This window comes from Leopardus geoffroyi, chromosome A3, assembly GCF_018350155.1.
Source record: "Leopardus geoffroyi isolate Oge1 chromosome A3, O.geoffroyi_Oge1_pat1.0, whole genome shotgun sequence".
NCBI lineage: Eukaryota > Metazoa > Chordata > Mammalia > Carnivora > Felidae > Leopardus > Leopardus geoffroyi.
Window position 1 is genome coordinate 117,823,513 of NC_059336.1, and position 27,793 is coordinate 117,851,305.

At 43.8% G+C, this 27,793-nt stretch overlaps 1 protein-coding gene and 2 long non-coding RNA genes across 7 annotated transcripts in view; all 3 read right to left on the minus strand.

The window, feature by feature from the left end:
* Window positions 1-27,793, minus strand: part of BABAM2 (BRISC and BRCA1 A complex member 2) — a 400,305-nt gene that overhangs the window by 73,446 nt on the left and 299,066 nt on the right. For all 5 annotated transcript variants that reach the window (XM_045447307.1, XM_045447310.1, XM_045447306.1 and 2 more), the window contains exons 8-10: window positions 14,392-14,491; window positions 11,017-11,087; window positions 8,375-8,457 (exon numbers count right to left, since the gene is read on the minus strand). In XM_045447307.1, coding sequence (XP_045303263.1) covers window positions 8,375-8,457; window positions 11,017-11,087; window positions 14,392-14,491 — 254 coding nt within the window. The remainder of the gene's footprint in view (window positions 1-8,374; window positions 8,458-11,016; window positions 11,088-14,391; window positions 14,492-27,793) is intronic.
* On the minus strand, window positions 1,691-8,368 carry LOC123581308. The gene is made up of 2 exons (XR_006703709.1): window positions 2,874-8,368; window positions 1,691-2,804 (listed from the first exon to the last, which is right to left on the minus strand). It is a non-coding gene; the product is annotated as an uncharacterized LOC123581308 (long non-coding RNA).
* LOC123581307 lies at window positions 21,684-24,955 on the minus strand. The gene is made up of 2 exons (XR_006703708.1): window positions 24,870-24,955; window positions 21,684-23,436 (listed from the first exon to the last, which is right to left on the minus strand). It is a non-coding gene; the product is annotated as an uncharacterized LOC123581307 (long non-coding RNA).

The following is a 27,793-nucleotide window of genomic DNA, read 5'->3' on the forward strand; positions in this document are numbered from 1 at the left end:
CCTATTTTATACATTTTAAAACGCTGTTTGAAGAATGGATCCACAGGGTTTTTCAAAGGGGTCTTTGGCACAAAAATGTTAAAAGTCCCTCCCTGGGCTAGATGATCTCTAACCATTCGTTCTAGTGCTAAGAATTCTATTCAAAACTGACAGAGAGACTCAATGACATATTCTAAATGCGATAATTAAAAGCACTTTGAAACGAAGGTGATAAGCAAACGTCAGACCTTATCTTCTACAGGCCCATGGGTGAAGTGATGTTTTAATAATTTCACTCCGTATTTTCTTAGCTAAATTATGGGGAAAGAAAATGGGTGGTGATATCCATTATTTGGGTCCACATCTCTTCTTTTCCAGGGATTTTCAAGATTCATGGGTCCTGACTTATTTAGATTCTAATTTGAACAAACCAATTGGAAAAGGAAAAAAAATATATATGAGACAAATGGGGAAATTTGAACACAGACTGTTATTAGATGATATTAAACAACGTTATAATTTGTTACTGTATTGTAACATTCTAATATTGTTGTTTTGGATACATTTTTTCAAAATTCCTGGGGCACCTGGGTGGCTCAGTTGGGCATCTGACTCGATTTAGGCTCAGGTCATGACCTCACGGTTCATGAGTTCAAGCCCCGCATCGGGCTGTGTGCTGACAGTGAGGAGCCTGCGTGGTATTCTCTCTCCCTCTCTCTCTCTGCCCCTCCCCTGCTTGTGCTCTCTCTGTCTCTCTAAAAATAAATAAATAAACTTAAAAGACAATTTTTAAAAAATCCTTACCTGTTCGAGATACACACTGAAGTATTTATAGGTGAAATGATATTTCACATTTGCTTCAAAATATTCCAGAAAAAATTTTAAATTAAATTAAAAAGGAGGAAGGGATCAATGAAACAAGATAGACAAAGATGCAACATGGGTGATGGGCACATAGGGGTTTATGATATTTTTCTATTTTTGTGTTTGAAAATTTTTTAATGTTTATTTTTGAGAGAGAGAGAGTGTGTGTGTGTGGGTGTGTGTGTGAGCAGGGGAGGAGCAGAGAGAGAGAGGGAGACACAGAATCTGAAGCAGGATCCAGGCTCTGAGCTATCAGCACACAGATGTGAGGCCTGAACTCAGAAACTGCAAGATCATGACCTGAGCCAAAGTCGGATGCTTAACTGACTGAGCCACCCAGGTGCCCCTGTGTTTGAAATTTTTATAATAAAAAGTTTTTTTTTAAGTTTATTTATTTATTTTGAGAGAGACAGAGACAGCATGAGTCGGGGAGGGCAGAGAGAGAGGGAGACAGAGAACCCTAAGCAGGCTCAGCACTGCCAGCGCAGAGCCCGACGTGGGGCTCGAACTTAAAAACCCGTGGGATCATGACCTGAGCTGAAACCAAGAGTCAGAAGCTTAACTGACTGAGCCACCCAGGTGCCCCAAAAGTGTTTTTTAAAAGAAGATTCTGGGCGCCTGGGTGGCGCAGTCGGTTAAGCGTCCGACTTCAGCCAGGTCACGATCTCGCGGTCCATGAGTTCGAGCCCCGCGTCGGGCTCTGGGCTGATGGCTCAGAGCCTGGAGCCTGTTTCCGATTCTGTGTCTCCCTCTCTCTCTGCCCCTCCCCCGTTCATACTCTGTCTCTCTCTGTCCCAAAAATAAATAAACGTTGAAAAAAAAAATTAAAAAAAAAAATAAAAAAAAATAAAAGAAGATTCATAAGCCATCAGGATAAATCCTGGCCACAGAAATGTTTGGACTGTACTCTGTTTAAAAAAAGAAACAAAAATCCTGCAAAGGAGCATGGAGTTCCTATCACTCCTTCTTGTCTTAGAACCTGAGCTGCTCTCATACTTCCAGTGCCCATTTGGCTCCAACCTTGTAGGTTTGCATTTGCAGGACTTTGTATAATCAGCCATTATAACTGACCGCATTAACTATATCTAAAAGCAGGTTAAATCTAGTCTTTGATAGCCAATAGCCGGTTAATTCTTTAATTAACTCATTAGTTATGTCTTTCTATAGCCACAGAGCGAAACCCTACTCAAGCCGGCATGTTTGCGCCACTGGCCAGGGGTTTATAGCTGGACAAACCGTCATCACCACTGAGGAGCGACACCAGCTTGCTGCCTTGCTGCCTTCAGATCGGCACTGTCTTTGGTGCGATGTCCACTGTCTACACGTATCTCCCCATGCCTGGGTGAACACTTCTGTTCCTGGAGCTTACAGGTTCTCTGGGAAGCTCCAAAAGCTTTCAAAATTCAACACATACTTGGGGATACTGCCAACCAATCATCTGCGATAGTACCGTAATGCAGTCTAGCACGTGAGCTCTGGAATCAATGCCTGGATTTCAAACCCTAGCTCTGTCACAGTGAGTGTATTTACTCCTTCTGTGCCACAGTTTTGTCATTTGTAAAATGCAGTAATACTTGTAATTATCCTCAGAACAGTGTTATGTGGATTAAGCAACATAATACCATATATGCAAAACACTGAGAGAAGTGTCTAGAGCATGGTATATGCTCAACACTTGCTAACTGTTATTACTGTAAATATTATCTTTAACAACAGCAAAAGTTTTACCCCCAAAATAATGCCCCTGTTTCACCAATGTCAGTAATACTTTAAAATTAATTCTAAGAAAAGATGATACTGAGCTGGATCAATACTCTAAAAGTTATTCTTTGTAAACCACTTCCTTTCACTGAGTTACATGCCTTCTTGGGTTACCATGTATTCATTTCAAAGCAGCTGCGTACAATTTTAAGTCAAAATCACTGAATTTTAATGCCCTTTCTCTGACTGGATAAACTCACCTTAGCAATTACTTTAATCCAACAATTACAACTGAGAGGACTCACACAATATATATGAGATAAATTCACCTTAGCAATTACTTTAATCCAACAATTACAACTGAGAGGACTCACACAATATATATGAGAGAGAATAGGGAAAGAAATCACCGCATGGTGATCGTGCATCCGATTTCAACCTCCTTCCTTATGAGAAGTCCTTCAAGGTCATTAAAAAGGAGTCACATAAATCCGAGGTATTAGAATGAAAAGGATATTCCCAAGAATATTTTAAAGATTAATGAAATAAATGCTCAAACCAGAGCCAGAAATTACAGAAAAAGACTTTTCTAGAAAGAAGTAGACTCTGAAGATGAAACCGGACTTTCAATTTGAATCAAAATGGTGACAGTGGTCGCTAAAGTTCTAGAGTTTTCAGGTTGTAAACTGTGAACAGGGTGTGCTTCTGTATATAATCAAAGGATGAAAACCGCTTTACCCACCACAGCTAACCACTTTCAAGGAAGTCCGGGAAAAAAATTAACCAAAATGTTTAAAGTATCTGAAGGACCAGTAGTTCTCTTAATCAAAGCAAAAAGGCATTTAGAAAGTAGATTTTCTTTTATCTTTTTCCATATTCTTTTATCTCTTTGAACAATAGAGAACTGATTAATTTTACTTTTTATTCATAATCAATTTTAGCTCCTGCTACTTTGATAGCTATCATTCCTACCAGAAATGAGAAAATTAAGCCACAAATCTTCATAGATGCCTCATCTGAGGTAATCATATTAATTCTAAAATAATATTACACTTTCTCTAGATTCACTTTGAAATGAATTCTAACACTGAAATGAATTCTAACATTGTGGTTCCAATTTTAATCACTTTAGTGATTCTGATTTGTTCTTCAAATCTATTTATTTATATAACAATGTGACTTGTATCCAAAAAGTAAGCAAGTTTTGAAAAACCGCACGATGTTGGTTTTTACCGAATTAGTAGCCATCTCGCTTGTCGCTATAAAGACACGATGTTGATTCTGTGGCGAGGACATGAGCCCACCCTACTTTGCCGAGGAACTAGTCTTTCCCGACCGGCCTAACACCACCTTCCCTCGGTCTCTTTTGCAGCCCCCTGCTTTGTTCCATTATATCACTTGTCAGCCTTTGAAATTTATACAGTTGATAGTTTTAGTTCTTTATTGTCTGTCTCTCTCACCAGACTTGATTAGGGAGGGTCTCTCTTTTTCTCCATCTCTCTCTTACATATAAAACGTATGAAGCTCTCTCCCTGCCCGCTCTTTGTACCTGGCATATGGTAGGCACGCTCACAAGCTAGTTGTCTTAAAAAGATACACCACCGTGATTCACCATTATCTGACCTCCTTTCTCATCAACCAGACCAGGGGTTGCACACATTTTTGGTACAGGGTCAACGAGTCAGTATTTTAGGCTTTACCACCTCTGTTGCCTATTCTTTCTCCTCCCACTTCCAATAACTCTTTAAAAACACAAAAACCACTTTTAGCTTAGGGCCGTATGAAAACAGGCTGAGGGTGGGATTTGGCCTGCAGGGTAGAGTTTGCCAACTCTTATGCCAGGCTCTAAGTGTCTTCAGAGCAAGCCTGAGTTATGGACCCATTTCTGTCCCCTGGGACCTATCATAGTCCTAAGCACATACAGGTTCTCAATAAACCCAGAACTCAGTTGCATTGGGTTAAAGTGATTAGGTCAGGGGCAGAGAAGATAAAAAATTAAATGGAACAGCCCAAATGGTCAGATTTAGAGCAACAGATATTTTGCCACGGAGACCGGGCTTGCGGTCCAGGCCGGATGACTCAAAGGGTCGCTTACCAAGGATTTACGGGTAATGAGAAAAGACAGCTTCTCATATGATCACACGCTCCCTCACTTGCCTTGGGAGTCACAGACCTCAATACCCTCCACTTCCGAGCAGCGATCCTACTACCGTGGGCCGGTGCCTCCTCTCATATCTACTTAGAGTGCCATTGCCTGGGACCATGAAGAAGAGCTGATGTTTTTCCCAGTGGTTGCTGTTATTCTGTGTTACCGTGCTTTGCTGTCTGGTTCTCTTGTCACCCAGCATTCTCAGAAGGTGCTGGCTTAAAGGTGACATGTCCCTCCAGAGCTCGGCAAACATGGAATTACCTCCATAACCACTACAGATAATTCTCACATGTTGGCCAGGAAACCTTCCCGAACACAGTTTTTGGACGGGAGCACTCCCTGATTCTCGCATGGTTCCAAGTCTTGCAGTATGTTGATATGGATGAAGGAAGGAAAGAAAGAAGGAAGAAGTGGACAAAAACTCTCCACAGCCATGATCACGGCCCCGTCCCCACTCCTGAAACCGTCAGAATGCTGGGAGGTTGCAGAGGCTCCTGAGAGAACCCAGAATACGTACAATGTTTTCCCCGAGGACATTCTTGCTTCCGCACACTCTAGCAAAGTGTGAGGTCAGAGCCGCCTGCCTCGAGAGAGAAGCGCCTCTTTCCTCTGGCATCCAAAATGCTCAGAATTATTACCAGCACCTGCCCTAGTGACCGAGTTCTTCCCGGGCCTGGGAAAGGGGGAGAAAGGAAGGAGAGCAGGGATGTCATCCGGTGTCCTGACAGGTGCTCACCCTCCATGGAGCAGCGGGGCCAGCCATGGAAGACTGGCTCTATCCCTAGGCACTTCCTTCCTTGTTCATGTTCTTGAGATCTCAGAATAATTCACTGCAATGTTCTTTCAGTAAGTCTCTGCCACCCTGTATTCACTTCCCTGTCTTCACGGAAAGAAACAAGGGAACAAGTGGCCCCTTGGGTGCTGTAACCAAGCAGGCAGACACTGAAAAAAGGTGAGTGTCAGATGCTTAACTGCGTGACAGAACAAAACACATTGTCCAACCAAGCTTCACTTTGATGCAGCAAGTCCTACGTTTGTTTTAGACACAAGAAAGAAGCAGAAGGGTGAGAATAATATATGTAAAGGCAGGCTGCGTGTTGATGATGGAGCAGGAAATAGCATCTAGCCCCATGATTCACAGACAAGGTCATATCCGCCAAGGAGCCACGAGTGCAGGCAGTAATGCTAAGAGACAAGGGGCAAGCAGCCTGGGGAGGAAGAGAGTAACGGCCTGAGGAAAACGCTCCGGAAAAAGTAAATTAAACGAATCCCAAAGCTCTAGTAGCTGTTGTAAAGAGTGCCTGTAGGTTCTACATTTCTGAAGAAGAGAACCACAACTAAGTGGAAATGTGCCTCTGGGACTTCATGTTGCACATCTGACTTGGAAAAGCGAAGACAGGAAGGTGGAGAAGGAGCTGTAAGAAACACCGGACCCGCGGTACCAGGGGAAATATTCTTTGGGGAACAGACCTTCCAAAGGAACAGGAACCGCTCTAACACCACGTGTACAGATGAGGGAGGGCAGGAGCTGGCAGGTGAGTTCTCCCTCAGCCCCGTGCAGCCCTCCTGCTCGCCGCCACCAGAAGAGTCATTGTTGAGTCGCATGCGGAAGACACAGGTGAGAATGAACAATAGCAAGAGTATCTTTTGTCCCTTCATATCTGATAGGATCTGACATCAAGATTTTGGGAAGTAGAATCATGGCTGGAAAACCGAAATAAGTTTCATTTAAAGAGCTGAGACTTCATGCCACTGTGGTTGAGCATTCCTCTAATTTCACGTTTGCAGTTATCCTTCTGTGTGTCCCTCCTTCTGTGTCCTTCTCTCACAGCCACTCTGGGTGGCTTTTGACTGTCACCACTACCATTCAAGGCAGGGTACAGGCCCCTCTTGCTGGGCTGGGCTAGGGGAACTGCGCCAACCAAATCACCCAGGCACCTGTCCAGGGTCATGAGAGACGAACCAAGAATGTAATCAGGATCTGGGGTCGGGTTACCAGGCTAGAAGCAGACTCGCTGGGATCAAGATGGTGTGCAAAGTGAATGTGGCAAATAGGAAATGGGATCTCACAAGGGAATCAGGACTCAGAATGAAAAAAACAAAACGGCAACACATAAGGTGAGAATCAAAAGTGGTGGCTGGAAGAACCAGTAGGGCCACGTAAGATGACCAGCAGAGAGGAGATTGCCAGGAGGCCTTGACTGTGAGGCTTCCTCTTCCACCTGGCCCTGTATTATGGGTTAAGCTCCATAAGCGAATGTCTCCACAGGACTTAACAACCAGATCCCCAGGGTACATATGAGGAAACGAAAGCAGAGGGAGGCTCGTCCCAGTGATCTGAACATCATGTAACTAGTTGGAGGAACACCCAAGATTAAAATCTCTTTTTATCTGTGCATAGAATGAATACACTGCGATATGCTTGCATTCCTCAGGTGCATTTAAAGAGATGATCCCAATGCAGGACTAGCTATAGAGTAGAAGCCCGATGTGAAGCACTTCATGACGAGGTGTTTATCATTGGGAAACACCTCAAAATCAGAGCCAAGGCTCAGTTATCTCTATGCAGATTATACCATGGTATTCGAGGCTTTCTGTCTCTGTCTCTTACTGTCTGTTGGTGTGAAATGGGGTAAGACAAAGGAATTTAAAAACTATTTTTTAGTCCAAGCAAATCGCAACCAAGAATGTCCGTCTGCTGGGGAAACAAAAATCCCCAAGTCAATGGCTTTATACTGTCTGATGGCCTGGTTAAATAGGGCCAAGGCTCCTCTTCCTGGAATAGTTTATTAAGGTCTAGGGTAGTTTTATCCACTGAATGAAGTCAAGCCAAGCCCGCTGCTTTTCTGTAATTTGATTTGTGAGAGCTGGAACTACGTGTCTTCGGCTTAAAGACTGGGCATTTTGCAGAGCAAACCTGGCACCATGGGTTAATAATTTTTATATAACCAAAAATAAATGAGAGAGACTTCAAATTATCCATCAGGAGAAAGGTGGACCAAAGTTTACTGACTCGCTGATTAATGTAACACAATAAAGCATTTAAATATGCCTATCTGTGGAATAAAAATGAAAAGTGACACCGGGGATACATTCCAACTTGTCTCACCTTTTACATATCTATTATGTGTTATCAAAGATGTAGTCTTTTCCCTTAATAAGGATGATAACCACATGACCAAAACAAGTATGTTTTGAATGATCCTGAAAGTTTTGGAACCTCATGCTGGAAAGATGCTTTGAAATAGGAATCTGGAACCCTGAGTTCTTAAACTCCGGGTTTCTCAAACTCAGCACTATTGACAGTTTATACCCAAATGATTTTGTTGTTGTTGGAGTGCTGTTCTGTGCATCGTAGGATGTTTAGGCAACCTCCCAGCTCTCTACCCACGAAATGCCAGTAGCAACAACCACCATCCCCACTCCCCTCCTGCTCAATCGTGACAATCAAAAATGTCTACGGACACCGCCAAACATCTGCCGAGGGGCAATTTATACGTGGTTGAGAACCACTGGTCTAGAGATATTTTCCCTTTAAGACCACGCAGTAAATATACTAAAGTAAAAGGAATCACAGCAGGGCACTAAAGGTTTTCACAGCCATTATTACACACGGTTTAGTACATGGATGTACATGCAAATGAATGTAGGCTGACGTGCTCATAGCAAAAGTATACTCACTGTGTACAAGAAAACAGAAATCTTTCCACATCAGCAGCAGAGTGAGTTTTGTAAAGCCTTCTGCATCATATTCCACGACACCTCTGGGTGATAAGAACACACACACAAAGAAGAAACCCTCATAAAAACAAGGCAGAAAAGAGATGTAAAGAATAGATTCCTAGAGTCACGGTGACTGAATCCAAGAGGCATTTAAGGTGAGTGTTACCACAGAAAGGATGTGGGATTTGGAATGGCAGCATCTACATTTATGTTACAGCTTTGCCATTTACTACCTATCACGACTCCAGGCAAATCACTTAACCTTTGGAGCCTCAATTTCCTCATCTGTAAGACAAATAGAACAATATTTTCGAGCTTCATTACAGGGTCGTGAAAAACAAGCAAGATAGACCATACAATGCTATGCAAATGCTGGTTATGAGTAAAAGGACAAATTAAGCAATCAGGTCAACAGGGACATTGCTGTCTGGATGGTGATTAAGACCCACTTTCACGCGGGCACTAAAAAGCAATGAGCAGTGACAACGTTACTAAGTCTGGGAGTCTATGTTAGTTTCTTCCAAAGTACTTGGAATCCTTTCACTTGTGTCCCCTGTCCTCCCCACTGGGCTCAAGACAAAGTAGCCACGTTAGCTGGGTGGACACTGGTTCAGGTGGGAGATGCACAGGACGGGTGTCCAGAACAGCCCCCGACTGCTAAGGTCCTGGCCAGAATCCTGATAGGCTAGCCGCTCCCGTTCCCCTCAAGAGCTGAGTGCTTGGGAGACGTGACCATAAGGTGACAATACTAACCACACACTGAGGACAGGCATAATCTTCTCTGTCATCCACCAGTGGCGTGTGCTATCTCCCTGGCTGAGTCAGGCCAATCAGACTGTCGATACCAATGGCCTGCCAGTTTCAGTAGGAAGGGTGAACTCATCATAAGGGCAAAGGGAATTAGGACACTAAAGACTGAGTGATTTGCTCAAAGACTGTTGGCACATCATTCAGATGACTTAGGTCAATAATTTTCGTCACCGGTTTATATTTCTTTTCGTGAATTTATAATCAACTCAACATGTTAAACACCGCTATCTAAGCTTTTTAGATCCTGCATGCTGTATGTAAAAACAAGCACAGAATCCTTTCCATTATGCATACAGTACAGTAATAGAATAGTATTTGCACAGGATTTAGTAGTTGTATACAAGTACTACTATATTACTGTATTATATGCATAATAAAACATACACAAAATGTATATTAAAAAAGAGATTTTCAAAAAAGATGTAAATGCGAATTTTCCGATTTTTCTTGGGTGCGAATGGTTATGAGTGAGGTGGGGTGTGTGCCCCCTACTTGGGAGGTTACTGTGTTAGCTCCTTCATTTTTCATTCTATATTCTTAAGATAATTTCCTCAAAAATTAGAAGTCCAATGGTGCCATTTACTAACCACTGTTTGTATCATAAGAACTTTTTCAAAATGTTCATAAGTAAAGCTGAAAAAAAATCGTTGAGTATTAAAGGCTTATGTGAGAGACAGTCACACTGTTTAGATATTGACAGTTCTATTTTGGAGGCATAAAAAATTCCACTATGTATAATGAGAAAATTTCTTAAAATTGTTTTGAGGAGTCAGAAATTTTGCCCATAATTATGCTACAGTTTATAAAATTATATCCCTGGGAATGGCCAACCTTATTCTTTGTTTTGCCCGCTCCTGCCTAGTCCCAATTTTTTTGGTCCCAATTTCTTCACTTCCTTGTTTAAAATCTTAACTTTGTGTGACTATATATATCTTTCTATCTTTATAAACCTTCTCTGGAACAAGGTGGGCTATAAGCAGATCGCTAACACCCTTAGTGCTCAGCCCCCCTGAATGGGCAGAGCGCTCCATCTTTTGAAGCAGACTGTGGGGAAAACACGGTCCCTCTGCCCTTGAGCTAAGCCCTGGGCAGAAGCTCAACCAGGCCTCAGATGCCATTTAGGAAAACAGAGCTGCAGAACAGCAGGCCACCGGCAACCTGAAGGAGGGGGCCAGCCAGGGGGGCGGCAGCAGGAGGAGACGCACTCCCCAGCCCCACGCCTGCTTTCCCCTCTCTGTGCCTTCTTCCAACCCCTAATCCCGAGTGTGAGTTGCTGCTTTTGCGTCATCTAACGCCGGCTTTCCTCCCTGAGAAAAGCCTGCCTGAGTCCCGAGAACCAGGGTTCCCGCCCTGGCCCTGTCTCTTCCGGGCAGGTCACAAGACTTCTCAAAGGTCCAGGGCTTTCTTCAGTCAAACGTGCCAATAATGCCCATGTGGCTCCCTCCCTCACGACTCCGGGGAGCAGCTGGAGGTGTGCGCTGTGCACACTGCAGAGAGCTCAAGAAAAAGCAGGCCTCGCTGCCCTCGTTACTGCTGGGCTTGGGGTTAGTCGTGAGGCTGCTCCAAATTCTGCTCCACAATCAATAATGCGATTCTGATATGTAGCAAAATCCTAAAAAATGTCTTCCTGGGAGCTTTAGCTTAAGCAACATACCAAAAAGAATCAAAGTGGCACTGAAAAACTATTCCGTACAAGAGCAAGCTGCCATTTTCTCAATCAAGCTCTCGCATTAGGGCCATCAGGACGGGAGGACGTTGTTGGTACATGGTTTAAGCACAGAGGAACTTACGTGCCGAAGTGACTGAGGAAGGCAGCAATATACTCCCTTCTTTTGTGGTATCCTTGAATCACATACTGCACCTGAAACAGGAACCCAAAGCTGAGGAACAGGGAGTTTTCAAATGCTACTTTACAAAGCATTTCGAAGATTCAGGGAGTAGAAAGAATGGTTAAATGAATGCCCGTATTCCTGCCACCTGTATTCAACAACTATGAGTATTTTGTCTGGTTGCTTCATCCAGCCATCTACCTCCCTAACAAGCTATCAGTCAATCTTGCTGAAACATTTCAAAGGAACTTAGAGACACCATGGAAGTTTCTCCCAAGATACTTGGGCATGTACCTCCAAAAAATAAGATATTTTCCTACATAGCCACAATGTTATGATCATACCCAACAAATTATCAGCCATTTTCTGACTTCATCTAGTGCCCCGGGCATTTTCAAAATATCCCAATTGTCCCCAAAATGTTCTTTTAAAAGACAGGGCATACTCAAGGATCAGGCATTTAATTTAGAAAGTCTATTAATGTAGATTAATAGGACCGTGTGTGCATGTGTCCATGCCTGCATGCACATATATGATTCTGACTTTTCAAAGAGATTGGGCTAGTTGTCTTATAGAATGTTCTGCATTCTAGACTCTCTGATTGTTTCCTTACTCCCTGTATTTGTCCTCTACTCCCTGTATTTCCTATTAATTGGAAGTTAGACTAAAGGTGTGACTAGATTGGGGGTGCCTGGGTGGCTCAGTTGGCTAAGCGTCCAACTCTTGATTTTGGCTCAGGTCATGATCTCAGTGTCATGAGACTGAGCTCCGTGTAGGGCTCTGCACTGACAGCACGAGGTCTGCTTGGGATTCTCTTGCTCCCTCTCTCTCTGCCCCTTTCCTAATCACGTATGCCTGTGCATTCTCTCTCTCCCTCCCTTCCTCTCTCTCTCAAAATAAATAAACTTAAAAAATAATGTGTCTAGACTAGATTCAGGTTAAATATTTTTGGCAAAACAACTCCATAAGTGACGGTGGGCTTGATCACTGATTTAGGTGACGACAGCAGGACGACAGCAGGACTAATCCATCGTAAAGGGAGGTTCCCCCTTTGCTGCCGCCGGCAGTGACCCCTGGGTATGCTTCTCGAGGCATGAGAAGACCTAGTCCCCTCTCGACCTTTTACCTCACGGTTTCGATGCCTGTTGGAGATCCTTGTCTGAATCAGATTTTTCATTAGGAGCCGAAAAGTGGTGATTTTTAAAAATTCTAACCCTCCTTGTGTACTTACCATCTGGAATTCTCTGTAAAGAAGAGTTTCCTCACATCTAATGGGGGCTATTTTATCCTGAATTACGACTCCTATTGAAAAGGCAGGATAATGCTTAATTCTTTCTTTTCAAATTCCTAGTATTCAGAAGAAGGAGTGTTACAATAGATTTTATTTTGCCTTTTCAGACTTCCTTGTTATTACCAAATGACCGTTTTTATTTTTAAAAAAATTGTGAACTTATTAAGCTGGGCATCTGAAAGTTAGTCATTTACCCATCAGCTACTAACACAAAAATTCATTCCTTATAATGTCCTCATAGCGGCTCAAAGAAACGGGGTGGGGTGGGGGGAAGCGGCCCCCCAAATTGTTTTTATTGGCTATAGCCACAATGAGTTTCCATGGCTAACAAAAGCTCGAGATAAAGAGCTTGAAATAACCTTGACACAATTGGTAGTGATAGCCATTTTGTACCCTTTAAAAGTAAAACAATTCTATTTATATAATAGGGGTTTATGTCAATTTATAAAAACAGTGCTTACTTTGCAGGCTTAATGCAGGATCAGAAATGTTATTTTGGGAAAAGAAAAACAGATGATAAGTTTGCTTAAGTGGCTTTGTTTAAAAAGGGGATGAAAACAGTTCTGTGTACTTGATTTTAAAAACAGAAAACCATTTTAACAGAAACCCACAACAAAACTGGCTATAAAGATAGATTCCCATGTAATTATGGAAATTCATTTGAAGAGATTGTTTCTAAAAGCAGCCCATACTGTCCTCGTTTGTAGCAAGCATAAGAACATCAATTTTAAAAGACAAGTAAAATTAATGAAAGGGAACCAGATAAGAAAAACAAACCGATTCTTATATTTCTGGGAAAATGGTAATACAATTTTTTGGAGAAAAACGTATGACTAGAAATTAATCTCAATTGGAGAGCTTTAAAAAAAGGCTTTTCTTCTCAATTCTGGAAGACCAAATTTGCATGTTTCTCTAAAATACTGGGACACAGATTTGAAGGCAGTGTAAAGTCCCACAATGTAAATAAGAATTCTATCCTCCGATCAGTCCTCAAGGAGGGCAGTGGCTGGGGGAATTTGGTCCAATGAGAAGCGTCCACTTCACGAGAGTTAGATGCCCTGGAATCTGTGCCAAGCCCACAGACTGCAGAGTTGCCAGATTTTAGGTTCTCTGACATTTAAAAACTAATACTGAAGACTCTGAAATATTATTGTACTTTTAAAATACTTCCTATATAGACATGAGCCATCTTTTGAAAGAAAGAGACAAACAAAAGATTTATTTTCCAAGCCAATGTGAACAAGTCAATAGGGGCATAGAAAACAGTACTTTGGAACTTAAGTGAACTGAGTCAGTCCATGTAGAAGAAGAGAGTAAATCAGTATTCCTTGTGGATTAACACGTCCAGTATTTAGCTAAATACACTGGCTGGACATGAACGAGCATATCCTTATGCTTTTTTAAAAGTATCTAACAATAGCCATTAACGTAAACTCAGCTACTTGACAGTGTAATGGCTCATAAATGCAGCTCAGGGAAAGCTTTCGATAATCTGATGTGCTGGGTTATCGGACCGGCTGACCTGGAGATCTCGCCCTGAGGAGCAGGGCTCTGGCAAACTGCTCCTGGACAGGACACGGACAATCAGGAACTCATTACTAAAAAGTGAGGTACAGAAAAACAGAAAGAGCTGAAGGCAGCTCTAGTGAATTACCTTGATGCTAGCCAGTGGCAACCCCCCCCCCCCCACCACCAAAGCCATGCATGCATGCATCAGATAACTGGGAAATGGAGGAGTTCAAAGGTGAACGATCTAGCAAAAACTCAGGACACAACGGAAGTTTCAGAAGAAGGAGACAGAAGTTTAAAAGATGAAGATAAGGCTGGAGCAGGAGGTCAGAATCCTTTGAAAAGGAAGGAGAGCGAAGAACTAGGGAGAGAAACGGATGAGCTGTAATTCACAGTAAGAAAGGCCGATGTCAGGTGGAGACTGACTCTAAGATGGGGTGAAGAAGCTGGCGCCTGCACACAAGGCCGTGTAGGTGCCACGCTGGAGAGAGGAGCCTTACAAGGGGCGAGGGGAGGGTCAGGAGACTTGCTTTTACCTTGTTGGTGAGCAGGTGGCATACTTGAGGCACATAATCAATGAGACATCCTCCTCCTGGAAAAGCTGGGATATGAAGAGCTGAGGAGCCTCCAAGCGCACTGAAAGGACAAGAGGACAAGGGACACTTGTCTTAGGGCTCCGACAAGGTAGAAGTGGTACCCTCACAGACTTGGCTTCTCTTACCAAGGTCTGCCCACGAACCGCTTGGAATGATGACAATGGGAATATGGGCTTCACTTTATGATTAGATTTATTTTCATCCACTTTGTTAATTCAGCGTGTTCGTGTTACCGATGAATAACAACGAATGATTCTGTCACACAAGAGTACAAATTAGCCCATTCTGATTGGCAGGGGTAAATGTCTTACCAATAGTAATGGGTTGCACCTAGTATGGAAACACATTTTTTTCATCCCCTTCGTTACGTGCCAGGCAAAGAGAAGTCAGAAGTCATTCCTTAAACCCCTGAATTGAACTGAACTGAGTTGCTGCAGCACTCCCAACAGTGTACCAGAGGGACCAGTTCTGCCCTCACCAGCTTGGGGGCCCTGGGAAGCCTCCTTGGGCTTTAGCGTCCTCATGTTTAGTGTGAGGAAGGTGGCCTAGGACAGGGGCTACAGACTCCAGGGTCTACCTGGCCCAGGTAGGTGATGGAAACGAGCACAGAGAACTGGAGTTTCTGCCCAGTGGAAAGGGCCCTCCACCTCTTCTCTTCAGCTGATCTCTGCCACGTGGGAACACAGGCCCGGTCTTATAGGAGCTCAATTTTTCACGTGAAGCCAGAAATCCAGAATATTTAACGTCTCAAGTTTTAAATGGCAGCAACTAATTATTAAACACCTTCTTGAACACCATGCCGCCCGGTCCTGTGTCTCTGGACCAATATGGGTGGGAAGTCTGTAACTAGTCCAAGTCAACACTGACATCCAATCCATCTAAACAAGAAGGTACAGTCAAAAATCACCAAACCAAGCACTATGACACAACACCGATCCAGAAATAGTTTCCAGGTCCTGAGCAGTATACAGTTCGTATCTCATTCTTTTAAACTGTTTTTATTTTTTTTTAATGTTTATTTATTTTTGAGAGAGCGAGCGAAACAGAGTGCGAGTGGGGCAGGGGCAGAGAGAGATACACACAGAATCCAAGGCAGGCTCCAGGTTCTGAGCTGTGAGTGCAGAGCCCGATGCGGGGATCGAACTCACGAACTGAGATCATGACCTGAGTTGAAATTGGACACTTAACCGACTGAGCCACCCAAGCAGGTGCCTCTCGTAATCATCCAATCTTGATTTTATCTTCTTTCCTCTCTCAGTTTCCTTTGGTCCTAATTTGTTTTTCTTATTTGAATTTTAGCTTAATGTGTAGGTTTTCTGCTGTAAGCCCCTTGAACCATCTCTGTAATATGATGGGGTGTAAAAAGACCCCTAAGATCTGTTAATGCTGTGATAATTCGTTAACCAAGTCCCCACAGTTACAAGGCAGTAAACGGAAGCAAAGTGCTTCACAATAACAGTCTAGAAAATCATTCCTAAATAGTTTAGAGCAGAAAGACTTAGCCGAGGGTTTGCGATACAGAGAACAATACATAGAACTACTGAAAGGGTTCCAGACCCAGCCTGTCTCCCTATTGACTACAGATTTCTGAAATTAATTTTTCTGGTAGGAATGAATATTTTGTTTATTTATTTATGGAATGAAAACGTCCCAACACACAAATAAAACCCCAGGTGATATGAGGAAGTCAACGTCGGGTGGAAATATTTGCTGTTGACTTTTTTCTATTCAGATGATACCTAAAAAGCACAACAACTCTGACAACTGAGAAAATTATGAGACAGCATTTGACTAAGTATGACATTAATGAATCATCTACAGCCTGCAACTGCACAGAATCAGCAAGAACATCATTTCCGTTTGCTACTCTCAGAGCAGACACTGGCTTAGATTTACTCTAAACTCTGAAGAAGGCTAGGAAAATTCCTATGACTTCTTGTGAACTGGAAGAAGGCTTTTTGTCCCCTCTTTTGTATGCAAATGTACACAGAGGGCACACTTCAAACCGGAAGGTTCTACTGGTTCCATTAGGATGGAAACTGATCCAGAAGAAAATTCTGTAGCACGAGTAACAAATCCAATATTTATATCCTGTAGTTACTGGGGGAAATATCTGTGTAACACAGAAAATACCAAGATCCAGCTTCTCATCGCTTGGGGGAACAATCTTTGGCATGATAAAATTCCAAAAAATAATTTGGACAGTTTCCTGGAATTGATTATAGTGGGCTTTGACCTGTATAAAATATTACAGGATAAGTTCTTAATCATTCATTAAATTGAATACAAAAAATGAAAATAGTCTGTGGGTAATCCTCTAAACCTCAGACTCTCTCTGCTTCTGAAATACAGCCATTAAACCAAAATTACCTGTAATGATGGAAGGAAGCAGAGGTGTGGAGAAATCCAAAGACCGTCTGCTTGGCCGCCAGGCCCGTCTCTCTCCACTCTGCTTCTGTGATCATCGGGAACTAACACTTGTTGCTAGGTGCTTTCTCATGATCGAACTTAATCCTCCCCACAATTCAATGAGGTGACAATTATCAGTGTAATTTTACAGGTGAAGAAACTGAGGCTCAGAGAGCAGAAGAAATTTCCTTGGGTTCATTCACACGGCCAGAAAATGATCAAGTCAAGATCTGAGCTCAGGCCTGCCTACTGCCAGAGTTCAGGCTGTTACTGCTGAATTCCATGCCTCCCTGAGAGCAGGGGGCTTTTACTCTTGAAAGGGCTGCAGGGACGGAAGAAACAGTGGGTCTGGCTACCAGTGAGTGGGACCAGGATTCCAGGGATGCTGTAGGGCTTCCAGAAGCACTCCGACTACCCCTGAAGCAGGCACTGTGTTGTACAGCCCACCATCTCTCCTGACGTTCCTCCACACAGCAGCCGAGCAAGCATTCCTGTCGATTTTGTTCGTACTTCAGTCTCTCCCACCCCAACCACCAAACAACCAGATTCACTGGCTCTCAGATGCGAGGAGCCACCCTCTCTGCCATGTCTCACTGTGGGTGACCGAGTTGGCTGCACAGGGTGAGCCTCAGTGAGTGAAGTGCTTCCGATACTACGAAGGATTTGCTTTACGTGAGAGTTTATTTTTAAAATGGCACTTACTGCACCCTTTCTTTAACTCGGGAGTTCCTTAGCTTGTGAGCGTACTGAACCTAACTTCCAGCGTCACACACTGATAAGTGCTGCTGATTCATGTATAAATATCCGCCTCGTGGGTAAATATTTAACAGGTTTGCTATAGCCTGAATGCTGCCCTGATCATGCTCAATAAACAAAGTCAAGTGCCATGAAATAAAAAAGCTATTATGTTTTTAAAAGGTGCAAGATGGAGGTAAGGCCTTGTGATCTCTAATTATTTAATATTCATGAATCAAAAACTACTGGGTTGAGCACGTACAACAGAAGGCTCAGCCTGTGCAGATTCCAGGGCTCACGGAGCTCTTCCCAGGAATGCAGGTCTGGCTGGAGAAGGCAGGGCTGGACCGGTCGGCTTAGCGGCTTAACCCCTCAGCTTAGGGGCTGAGGACAGGGTGAGAAGGGGGTGGAGGGGACCACTGCCGTTGATTCTTCTGATCTTCAGACTGGTGAGGTGAGGAAGCGGGGTACAAAGTGATGGAAAATCAACTACCGGGGGGGCATCTCAGGTTGAAATTAGGAGGACAAAGAGGTGAAGGGGCTGTTCTGATGAGAAAATACCATCTATCTCTTTATTGACTGAAATGCGCCATGAAATTAGCTGGTAATTCTTAGAACTGAAACTGAATCTGTGGATACAAATTAGAAGGACAAGACCAGAGTCTGAGAAATCTGTCCAACAATGGAGTTGAATAGACCAAAAGGTAGCCAGAAAAGCATTTCCAGGTCCGTCTCACTGGATGTAAAAGTCAAATACAAGAACTGTGTTAAATGTATTGATACAATGGTTTTCCATGCAAATACAGCCAAGAGAGCCCTTTGCGAACCTGGCTCTGTCTGCAAATACTCAGAGCACTTCTAATACTGAAGACTTGACTTGGCTACAGTGCAACAACACAAAGGAAATACTTTTGAGCATTTTGACATGGAAAAATGCAGGGAGTCAGCCTGTCTGAAGGCCTGACTTGGGACAATGGGGTTTGATTTTAACCCATTATGGAACAGTAACTCTTCCTCTCCAGGTGGCGTTTTACCTTACTGGCCCGAGCAAAGCATGACTTGGCACTGGAGAAAGCAAGAAGGGCCAGTGGTTTTCAATTATAATTCTTGCTTCTGCCAACTTTGTTCTGCTTGGCTCTCCTCAATGCTCCCATCAGTGCAGTGGGGTAACACTCCTCCCAAAAAGACCCATCTCTCTCAAGGGAGAAACAACAATCACAATCACGTTAATATTAAAATAGCACCAAGCACTCCAAGAGAGACTTCATTCTAAACCACCTCCTCTTGGAGCATGCTGTGGTCAAGGGTTATGTCAAGGCCCTTCAGAGACACTTGGCTCAGCGTTATCATCCAGCTTTTGCCTTTGGATGGGATTCCGAGGGAGAGGACATTGCCTCCTCCACAATATGATTCTGGGGAGTGTTGGAGGGTCAAGCACTGACATGGGGAACTTCCAGGATGTCAGACGGACACAAGCTGCCACTAAGCCCCAAGGCTAAGAGACATCCTAAGGAAAGGTGAGCCTTCAATTCAATTCAACAAACACTAACTGTATGCCTAACTGTGTTTAAGGACTTTAGTTTCCCATTCTGGATATGTGATTAGGGCACCACTGCTAATTCCCTTCACGGTAGAGGGATGCCAGGGAACCTCAAGAATCTGGAGCACTCTATAATGCCAGAGTATGTTTCCTGGTGGCCCGCCAGGAGGGCCATTACAGCAAAACAGAAGTCACTGGTATTTATTGAGTATCCACTTTTGCCAGGCACCCTACCAGGCACTTCAGTATCTCTAAACCTCATAACAACCCGGCCAAGTGGACCTAATGAGTCCAATTTACAGAAGGGGAAACCAAGAGTCTTAGGGTCTAAGTATCTTTCCAAGGTTACCCAGGCAAGCGAGCTGCAGAGTCTTCTTGGTTCCAAAGTCTACGTCCTTTTTCATCAGAAATTCTTTCATAGAAAGAGGTGTGAGAAATTTGAAACTCTCACCCCCCTATGTCCTGAAACAGCGGTGTAAGTGGCTGAAATTATCCTCAAAAAAGCTTGTATCCATGAAACTCATCACTGTGCCGTCTCACTTGTTCTTAAGGTATCATATGTCACAACAAGCTAACTTGCAGGATAGAGAAAAACAGTCACGTATAGCTTCTGAAAACCCACAAGCACACAAATAGTACATTAAGGAGAGACCCTGGTTTATTTGTTTGTTTGTTGTTCCCAATGGGATTTTCTTTTTTCCTAAGCAAAGCATTTTCTAGTGCTATTGTTAGTTCTTGTCTCATTTCATAGATTCAACTCTGAGCCGTCTCAAGAATCTCTGGATACCTCAGTTAAACAAAATCAGGGTATAATTCAAAATAAAAAAAAAAAAAATCTCAGCAAGTATAACAGGAGAAAACAAAGAGATCACAGAGACAAGTTTACAAGTAGAAGAAAACATGGGGAGTCAAACTGGATGAGGGGTTCACTGAGCACCAATGGAGGCCTGGCCATACTACATTTGTGACTAACCCAATGTTTCTATTCAGCATTAATCAGGTCGTTATTAGAGTACTATATTCCATTTTCTTGTTTCCCATTTTTGGAGGGACATACAAAAATGGAAATGTTCTGAGACAATGACAAATATGACTGAATACTTAGAAAATGTCCCTCTGGAGGAAAAGTCTAAAAAGAAGCTGAAATTGTTAAGTAAAATTATTTAGAAGGTTACGGAATTATTAACTAGAGTAACTTAAGAATGTGAAGACATACTATATGGACAATTTGAATCAGTGGTTCCTTGCTTGGGCACAGTATACATGAGAGCTTAAAATATGACGGATTTCATTGGTACAGTGAGTGAATTTTCCACAGGACGAAGAGGGAATAATAGGTCCATCTGAGAAGCGGTAGGTGTCAGGCACTATACTCAGTGCCCTCCTATATGACATCAACTCTGCTTCACACCAAGCTGCGCCAGAAGCGTTATCCCATTTTACAGACGGGAAGGCCGGAGCTTAGAGAAGTTCCGGAACCTCTCCAAGGTCACATATATAGTAAATGGCAGAGTCAACTAAATCCAGGCGTCTCTGACCTAAATCTACCCCACCCTCAGGTTATCACTTCTGTGATTTCTGAATCCCTGTCTGCAGACCGGATATCGGTTCCACGTGTATCAGCTTTATCGGGCTCCTTCTGGCTTGGGTGGTTCAGGCAGATGCCTGGGTTGACTGAGCCACTGAGGCTGCTTCCAGGAACATTTATTCAACTGCTTTAGGTACCTGAAGAAGCAATTAAGGCCTTTCTCATTGTAGGCAAGCGAACCCCAGGAAACCCAGAAGCACTCTGAGGGCCGGAGGACACGATGGACAGTTTCAGCAGATAGGAGGTGGCACGCAGGCCAAGAGACTTCACGCTTACAGAAATACAAAAGATGGAATATGGTGATTGCAGACAGAACATGTCTCACGACATGAAAGCTAACCAAGTTTTTGTTCGGAAATGTGTTATTTTAAGTTTGTTAACATCTTTAGAAAAGCCTTCAAGGGACGGTAATCTTAACAGCTGTCCACCATCAGGATTCTGTTAGCATGTGGAAAAGCATTTAAAGTAAATCCCCCAAAACAACAACGGACTCGGCAGATGTTGTATTAAGATTTGGTCTGAACTACTTACAGTGATGCCTGGCCACACGAGACATGAACAGACCGGGCAAAAGAAAAGCTTTCTCCCTCTTGCCTTTTGATCCCTCGCCGCGTATCTGCAGTTGATTCCACCACAACCTCTTTAAGAAATGGAACTGTTTTCAAAGACCAGTCATCAGGAATGTGTAAAGTGACTATGAGTTTGTTATAAATTTACAACCCTGAGGTTCCAATGAATGGCTTTACTGCTATTACACAGGCAGAGGTTCCTCTTCCTATGGCATACTTTTATAACATATTTACTGCGAAAAGTTCAGTACCTACATGTATCACATCGTGACACTGTATGCTGTGAATATCTTACAATTTTGTCAAGTATACATCAATAAAGCTAGTAAAACATCAGCGCACACCACAGTTACCCTCGACGAAACCCACAAGCATTTTTACAACTCCCTCGTGGCACGCTGGTTTTAATGATGGTCAATGGCAGACACAGAGAACGAAGGGGGAACAATGCCTCTGCCTGGCCAGGGCAGAGAAGGGTAGCCACCTGATTCCTGTTTACTGTTAGTCACTAAAGGCTCAGGCACATAAACAGCATTAGGCAACCTCATGTGCACATTACTGGTCTCTGTGCTCAAAGAGCTAATCTGTAGAAGCTGCAGCTGGGCTTGCCCACACAAAATCAAGCAGAGATACCAGAAGATGAGATTAGCCAGGGTGCCAGAACATAACACTTTACAATTTGTTTCCAAAGTGCTCATTTTTTTTTTTTTTTTTTTTACAACAGCCTTACAAAGTAGGTAGCAAGTGTTGTTATACCCATTATAGAGATAAGAAGACTACGACTTGAGATGGGGGACTTGCCCAAGGTCTTAAAGCTGGAAACCGTGAAAATGGGATCGCAATCTTTTCTCTGCACTAGTAGTTGTCATGATTGTGTGAGAATAATCTGGGGAGCCTGTTAAAAACTCAGATACGCAGGCATCACCCCAGAGAAGCTGATTTATTAGGTTCAGCAGGTCTGAGATGGGACCTGGGAATCTGCATTTTAAGATTCTCTAACGGATGTAGGTGCAGGCGGTCCTCACACCACTGCTCTGTACATGATGCTGAGGATGCACAACTGGGACTGAGAATGTGGAAGGTGCAGGAAAAGCAAACTTGCACCCCATCCCTGGTGCATTAGGTCACTGACAATTTGAAAGGCACTGCGGACAAGAAGGTGAAGAAAACCTAGACATGCTCTCAAAGACTTTAAGGCTTAGCGTGGAAGTAGAATATGTTTCTGGAAACAACTAGAAAAGGGTGATTAGCACTGAGTTTACACATGGACAAAAGGCAGTGTAGTTACCTGCAGGTAACCAGAAGGCAAGGCAGAGGAGCAGTGAAATCAGGACTGGGCCGGAAGTAAGGACAGAGATTCTACTTTACAAGAAGGCAAGGCACAAGATCAAAGGCCAGGGACTGTGCAGACAGCAGGCCGTGGGGCCTGGACCACAGCGAACAGCTTCTGCCCCTATGAGAAAAGCATATTTCATACTTCAGCTACTGCTGAAAGGGCATCTGTCTGGAGGAGGTAAGAAGAGACAAGAGTAGATCCTGGCGCATGCCAGTGGTGACCTGGGCAGGAAAGAAAATTAGAGGTTAGAAAGGAAGTTCTGTTTAGTCACAGAGTGAGAGATGTCCTGGAGATAAGGAAACGTCTGAGGTTGGATAATGAACCTCATTGCTTAACGTAACTCTTTTACACTGACAACTTCCAAATTTATACTCTAGCCCAGACCTTTCCTCAACTAGGGACTCAGCCGACCGCTTACTCCATGCCTCTGCCTGGATGTCTCAAGGGCACTTCCAACTCAACCCGCACAAGCAAACCCTGCCTGCAAACCTCCTGCTCCTGCCCTCAGCCCTTTGCAGCCAATGGCAGCTCCAGCCTACTGGCTCCCCAGTCATCCCTGACTCTTCGCCCTCACATTCCACATTCAGTCAGCCTTGTCCAATCTCCCGTACCTTCTCATCTGGATTCCTGCCCCCATGGGTAAGCCGGGGCTGCTCCTACCTCAGTGTTTCTGCCTCGGACACACGGCCAGTCCTTCTGGTCTTTTCTCTGCCTGGAACACTCTTCCCAGCTGTCTGCAGGGCCTGCTTCCTCACCTGCTTCAGGTCTTACTCAGATATCACCTTCTTAGTAAGGCTTCTTGAACAACCTATTTAAAACAAGCCACCTCCAGCCCGGGTATCTCCTCGTCTTTGTTTTACCTGCTCTATGGCCTATATGTCCATAAAACGTTCTCAATACTGTATCTGTTTACCGTCTCCCCCCACCACCCTTCACTAGAATGGGGACTTCTGTCTGTTTTGGTCTGTTTTGGTCCCTGCTGTTACACCAGAAACAAAGAATAGTGCCAAGTTCCTAGTAGGCACTCAATAAATATCTGTGGTATTAAAGTCAAATGAATGTAGGAAAAGATACAGGAGTCAAATTTCCAAAATGGACATTAAAAGTCAGTAAAACGTATACATATTTTCTGAAATAGTCATTATGAAAAGGAAGGTTTCAAGGGTCCGGGACAGGGGTCGTCAAACTTGGTCAGTAAAGGGCCAGGCAGTAAATGGTGTCGGCTCTGTGTCCATAACATCTCTGTTGCAACTACTCAACTCTGACGCCACGGCATGAAAGCAGCCGTTGACAATTTGTAAACGAATGACGCAGCTGTGCTCCAACGAAATTATTCAGAGCCACTGAAATGTGGATTTCATACCATTTTTACAAAGTACAAAATATTATTCTTTAAGTGCTTCTCTAGCCATTTTAGAAATGTAAACCATCTTTCTTAGCTCACGAGCCAGACAAAGTAGGCTGTAGTTTGCGGACTCTTGATCTAGGATCCTAGGTCATTTGACAGTTCTAGGGGGGCTGAGGAGAAGTATATATATCCAAGAAGAAATAGAGCCAAAGAGACCTGGATCAGGTTAGCAAAACTGAAAAGAAGCCCCTTTGGTCAAACCTCTTACAAACCATATTCGACCAGCAGGGAAACCACAAGCATTAGTCTTTCTCAGGCGAGGGTGAGGTGGACGTTAAGCAGCAACTCGTGCACTGTGGGAGTTTCATAATGACACTGGATTGGAACACTGTGCAAGAGAGCTATTTATATGATCTCAAATGAAGCTTGAGGCATATTCTGGTGCTTTCTACGTCTATGCTAGGTGAAAAAGCTGCCTACAAAAGCCTTCCTCCCACCCAAAATACTAGCTGTTAGTTGGTGACTGATCCTCAGAAATATTAAGATGAATCATATATGCTCTTTTCACAGCGCAAAAAGAGATAATTTTAAAACTCAGAAAATGTCACTTTGGGTAGTCACAAACCGTACAATTAGAAAAGCTGCCCAGCCTGAAAATTGTAAATAAATAAAATCCTGTTCTTGCATGGAAACATTTTCCTCATTTAGATTCCAATGCTGGTCTTAGGACTTGCCTCCAAGGTTGGCTGGTGTTAAAACGTGTTCAGTCCCATAATCTGATGATGGAAGGCAGCCTTTGTTCTCCACCCCTCTTCCCTGGGGCCCTCCCCGGCTAACGCTGCTGCCCTTGGTAACCCCCGGCACTCAGCTCGGACTTGTGCCGTTCTTCTCACCTACAGGCAGCTTGTGGCCTCCCTGTCTCCTGCTCTGGGTTGGCCTGAGAGGTGCCAGCTGACAGCGGGCTCAGTCTGGACCCAAGCACAGGGCAAGGAATCCCACGTTTCTTTCTTCTTCCTGCTTGGAGAAACAGGTATTTCTGTCTTTGATCCCTAAGCTCTGCTTTCTTTCTCTTGTTACTAAACAGCTCACTCCCTATCTCCTCCTGGCCCCTCCCTTGCCCTTTTCTGCAACATCATCACTTTTACACACTGCACCGTTTGGCACACGAGAAGGAGGGACCACATCAAATAAAGGAATGCAACCGCAAAAGCTGCCTGGAGAGGGAAGGCCTCGGATTTTTTTTTTTTTTTTTTTTTTTGTCAATTTACCGTTTTTGGACTTGTTCTCCCATAATCAAATCCTCCCTATCGTGTTAACAATGTGGTAGTGTGTCAATACATTGGAATTTTGCTTCCATCAGCAACCCAGAGCTTAATAGGAAAATGAAGCAATGAAATGCTGGTCTTACTGCTAACCTTAGGCCTGGCCTGTACTCAGGATGGGGATGTTGGCTTCTTGATGGTATGCGGGCCAAATCTTCAACGCTTTGTGAGAGCTCAGGGTTGTCGGCAGAGGCCTAAGCCAGCGTCTCGGGCATTGTATGGGCATGCTTCTGCCATCACAAGAGGGACACCCACTCCGAGTACACTGACTGAAGCATGAAACACCCCCAATTTTTGTAAGCCAGACAAAGTTTAGATGGAATTCACCTGCAGGGATTTAAAAGGCATTTGGCGGGGGCAGGGAGAGGCAGGAGAATAGTCTGGGTAGATGAAATGGACCTACAATTTAGGAATAAAAAGTAACAAAATAGTCAATCTCAATAAATAAATGACCTGTTGAGCTGAGTGGCAGCAACTCCTGGGTCTGGCTCTGGGACACGCTCACGTCCAGAGTTATCACAAAAGGGATTGTGTAAGGTTCAAGTGTTGTTTTGTTCTTGTTTTAAATTAAAAACACATGTGGGGTGCCTGGGTGGCTCAGTCGGTTAAGCATCTGACTGGGGCTTAGGTCATGAGCTCACGGTTCATAAGTTCAAGCCCCATGTTGGGCTCTGTGCTGACAGCTCGGAGCCTGGAGCCTGTTTCGGATTCTGTGTCTCCCTGGCTCTCTGCCCCTCCCCCGCTCTCACTCTGTCTCTGTCTCAAAAATAAACAAACATTAAAAATAAATCAATTAAGTAATTAAAAACACGTGTCCAACACATAAGCTATTTACGGATAACAATGAGATGCCACAATTCCAAAACTTTTGCAAGTCACTATTTCATTCCCTCAGGATATATGTGTTATAGTTAATGTTTAACAACAGCCGGTGAATAATATTCATCATAAATGAAAACACCAGTTAGAGGCTGAATACTTTTGATGTAGTGATTTTATCTTTTGTGACTAACTTGGTAAACTAAATTGTCCATAACATTCAGGTAAGTAAGTATTTCGGTTGTTATTTTGGTTTGGTTCACATGGAAAAGGCACATGCCATTTTGGCTAATGTTGGAAATTAGCTTATTCCTTTTTTTTTTTTTAAGTTTATTTATTTATTTTGAGGGGGGAGGGGCAGAGAGAGAGGGAGACAGAGAATCCCAAGCAGGCTCCATGCTGTCAGCACAGAGCCCGATGCGGGACTTGATCCCACGACCCTGAGATCATGACCTGTGCCCACAACAAGAGTCGGATGGATGCTTAAACAGCTGAGCCACCCAGACACCCCAAGAAATCAGCTTATTCTTGAACACCCTCTACAGCATATATAAACAGTCGACAGACAAGCCAGTAGGCAGTGATTCTCCACCTTCATCCGGCCCAGCACACACACATACTGTGGTGTCCCTCTAGCGATTCTCTTGGGGAGAAGGGAAGGTGGAGAAGAAAAAAATATCTCTTCTCTCATCCCCATTCTAGGGTAGAATCTAGAATCTAGAATCTCAGGGTGAAGAAATGTGTGATTTGAATAAAACAAAACAAAACACCTTGCAGCTGCTTCTGATATGAACTAACAGCACAGATTTTCCAACTGCCCCCAACCCAACATGAGAATCACTGTACTGAACACACAGAAGGAGAAGTCTTCTATCCTTAGGAGTGGAAGATCTTCTCAGCTTGCGGGCAAAATCACATTGGTCTTCCAATGTTGGCAGCGTCCGGCCCAGCCCCGGCTCCACCTTTACCAGCCAAATCACCCACGTCATTCTGGACGTCCACCGATTTTCTCGCTGCCTTTCTAGCTCCTCCTCCCCACCGCAACGCCACGGCTGCCCGCCGTGACCGAGAGTATGATAAAATCAAGGCAGTGGATGCAGAGGAGCGGGAACCGCAGGCCACTGCTTGCTGAGAAGCACGCCCTCTACTCCGCTGCCACGGCAGAGATGCCTGGCCCCGCTGCCAACTACTGCCCCAGGAAATGCCCACAGGTGTGCGCACAGGATGTCACCAGCGCACCAAAGCAGGACACAGACACCCGATGGGAGTACTGCCCCCCTCCACAGAACCCTCCATCCTCCCCGCCCCCAGGGCGGCATGCTCCCGAAGTCACCAGGGAAGCAGAGGGAGCCATTTTCTGGAGCACACTGGGGACAGGCAGGATGGAAAAGATGACGGAGGAGGGAATCTGCAGACATGAGGGTTGAGCAGGCTACGCGCACCATCGGAATTCTAACAGAAACAACACGCATTCAGTAGATGCTCATCATGTAAAAAGCATTTTATCTTACTAAATAAATTGTTTACGTACTAATGGAGAAAGTGGGAGTTCAGTTCTGTTAATACCCATCTGGCAGAACCGGGAGCCTGTTTCTGAGTATCACAATTTACTCACCTGTGTCTTTCACTAAAAAAAAAAAAAATATATATATATATATATATATGTATATATATGT